Genomic DNA, 3,403 nt, shown 5'->3' on the forward strand with positions numbered 1-3,403 from the left:
TAGTGGAGGATCTCTCACCAAAAACAAGACCGCCGAGGAAGCCTGGGAGATCATAGCGGACTTGGCGGACTCCACTCAACACTTAAGGGTAAGCAACCCACAACCAAAAGCTTTAAGTAAAGTTTCTCCTTCCAGAGATGCCGTTTTGACGAAGACCCTCGATGAGATGACAATTTTGTTGAGACAAATCACCCAAGGGTAACAAATTCACCAAGCTTTGCTATCTCTTCCACCTCAACCTCCAAGAATTGAGGGACCACCAAGATCATGCGGTATTTGTGCTTGTAACAACCATAACACTGATGAGTGCCCTCAACTCCAAGAGGACACTACATTAGCGGTAGCCAATCCATACCCACAAAGACCCAACTACAATTAACATAGAGGAAGTCAAAACCAAGGGTGGAGGGATAATTCTAATCAAAGGTGGAACCAAGCCCCACAAGCTCAACCTTACCCAAGCCAACAATCCTACTATCATCAACCTCCTCAAGGTCAACCACAATACCAACAATCCTACCAACAACCTCCACAATCTCAACCTCAAGGGAGGTATCAACACCCAAATAGTAGACCTAACCCTCCTCAAGGCAATCAAGGACCTCCTCCTAATCAACCTTACATGAATGACACACTCCAAACCTTTATGCAAGAGCAATGGGACTTTCACAAGAAACAAGAAGCATATATGGCTACAATTGCCGAAGCACTCACCCATTTGACTCTTTCTCTTTCGACTACATAAAATGCCCAAAAAGCCTCAACTTCAGTGATTTGCCCTCACAACCTCAATTGAATCCTAAAGGGAGCATCAATGCTATCACCCTTAGGAGCGGCACCAAGTTGGATGAAATTGGTGTTGTGCTTACTAGTTCGAGTGAGAAAACCCACAAGGAAGAGGTGGGAGAAGATATGGGAGTGATGAAGGATGAAGAGGAAGATGTTGAGAAGGATGAGGAGGATCCACTCAAGGCCAAGGAACCAAAGAGGAAAAATTTGATTGAAGAGCCTATGCCCATTCCATTTCCAACTATGGCCAAGAAGGCCAAGAAGCAAGAACAACTTGACCCCAACATGGTGGAAAGTTTTAAGAATGTTAAAGTCATCATCCCTCTATTTCAAGCCATTCAACAAGTGCCCAAATATGCCAAGTTCCTCAAAGATGTTTGTACCCACAAGGAGAAAATTGGCGAACTCAACAAAAGGCCAATAGATGATTCTATCTCTTCTTTAATTCCTGAAAAATGCAATGATCCCAGCCCATGTTTGGTTACCTGCTTGATTGGTGGGATTAAGTTCACAGACTGTATGTGTGACTTGGGGGCGTGCGTAAGCATTATGTCACTCCCCATTTATGAGAGATTAAACTTGTCACCCTTAAAGAGGTCCGGGGCGAGATTTGTGTTGGCCGATAAGAGCATTGTATCAGTTGTGGGGATTGCAGAAAATGTTCTGGTTGACATCCAAGGTTTGCTCTTCCCAGTGGATTTCCACATCTTGGAGACTCTTCCCATTGAGTCAGACAAGCCATCATCCATTCTACTGGAAAGGCCATTTCTAAAGACATCCCAGTTAAAGCTGGATGCACATTCAGGAGTCTATTCTTTTGAAGCTGATGGCAAGGTAGCAAAATTCACATTGGATGAATCCAGGAAACCCATCCTCGAAGCCTATTCTATCTTTGGGTGTGATATAGTCGAAGATGAAGTGATTGAGGTAAGCAAAGAGCAAGAAGAAGAGAAATATGCCAATAAGTCCGATTCAAGAGATCACACTCAACCCAAGAATGCCAAGGAGTTGGAGATTTTCCTCCTTGGAGAAGTTCAAAGTGACCAATGAAGCCATGCAAAGTCCAACTTAGGACTCTAAACCAAAGTGCTTGGTGGGAGACACACCACCATGGTAACTGTTCATACCCTGGGTCGAGTTATCCCACCCGGGCTGATTAAAAATAAAGCAACCAACCTCTTCAGGTCAGGTCCCCCAACCTCTTCTTTAAAGAGCTCAGCCAAATCGACACAAGAAGCCCAAGCAGGCCCAAACAAAGGGACATATCCCATTCTAAAGGTAACTAAAGCCTAGAAAGATAAAGGCAGTTCCCCTTAGAGATAAGATGACTTCTTGATGCACATAAACTAGTTATGCTACGATTTAGGAAATTGCACGATCGGCAAAATTCCTTCCGGCAAGTGCACCGGTTATCGTCAAGTAAAAACTCACAATAGAGTGAGGTCGAATCCCACAAGGATTGGTTGAGTGAGCAATTCGGATTAGAAGTGTGTTCTAGTTGAGCGGAATCAAGATTGAGATGAGTATTGCAGAATGTAAAATTGGCGGGAAAAGTAAATGACAAGAAATTGAAATGGCGGAATCTTAAATTGCATGAATTAAAGAGCAGAAACTAAATTGCTGAAATTAAAAGGGAATGGGGGTGATTGCATGAATTGAGTAGCAGAATGTAAAGAGAAAGTGGAAATCAGAATTGGGGAATTCATTGGGTTATAGGAGATATTGAGATCTCCGAATCGCTCCCTAACCCAATGAAAGGGGGTTTAGTGAATCATAGCTCTGAATTCAATTACAAAGAAAAGGAAAACTAGCTAAAAAAAGTCCCCCTCAGGGGCTGGATTCCCCTTTTTTTCTTAAACTCCACATGTGATATTCAAGCTTCCTTTATTGATTTTGTTGCTTCCTTGCTTAGCCTCTTCTTCCCTGAAATCATCCAAACAATTGCATCAAAGTCTTGCAAAAATTCATGAGAATTCTTCCATTCATAGCTTTCAAGGAATATAACTAAAAACTCATGGAATTTGCATCAAAATCTTCATGTTGAATGATTTAAGACAAGCATGACTATTTGGCCCAAAATGATTACTTAAGGCTCAAGAAAATGCATAAAACAACTAAAAATAAAAGAAAAAGGCTAGTGAAACTAGCCTAAGATGCCTTGGCATCACTTCACTTAAAGATAAGATAACTAACTTATCTTATCTAGAAAGGTCAGCCCACACTACTATAAATACACTGGAAACCCAGGTATAACTCATACTCTGATTCTACATAAAATATTTGCTTAAAGCCCATGCTAACTTAAGCATCGGAGTCTCTTGCAGGTACCACCACCCTCCGGTGACGAAGGATCAGCAGCACCACCAAGTCCAACAAGTCGGACACGTCAGCTTCGGCCACCACTGCAGATCTCGACCGAGATCGACCTACAGTTTCAGGTAACCCTCGAAACATTGGCGTCGTTGCCGGGAATCCTAGAAGTCATTCCATCCTCATGGCGGACAACCTTGACAACGATCACAACTCCAGTTTGGAAGAAAGAACTCCGCTTAAAAATACGAAGGTCACATCAAAAGATGCACCTTAAAACAGGGGGGATAAACAACCCTCAAAC

General features: G+C 42.6%; 1 protein-coding gene across 1 annotated transcript; it reads left to right on the forward strand.

Annotated features, from left to right (window-relative positions):
- Window positions 658-1,839, forward strand: LOC107620738. Its single transcript, XM_016322864.1, has one exon. It carries the CDS (start codon window positions 658-660, stop codon window positions 1,837-1,839), a length of 1,182 nt encoding a protein of 393 aa, XP_016178350.1.

Source organism: Arachis ipaensis, chromosome B10 (genome assembly GCF_000816755.2).
Source record: "Arachis ipaensis cultivar K30076 chromosome B10, Araip1.1, whole genome shotgun sequence".
In the NCBI taxonomy this organism is placed as follows: domain Eukaryota; kingdom Viridiplantae; phylum Streptophyta; class Magnoliopsida; order Fabales; family Fabaceae; genus Arachis; species Arachis ipaensis.

Bases quoted from the DNA above. Each gene is read 5' to 3' on its own strand.
- LOC107620738 (XM_016322864.1), top strand. From the start codon at position 658: ATGGGACTTTCACAAGAAACAAGAAGCATATATGGCTACAATTGCCGA.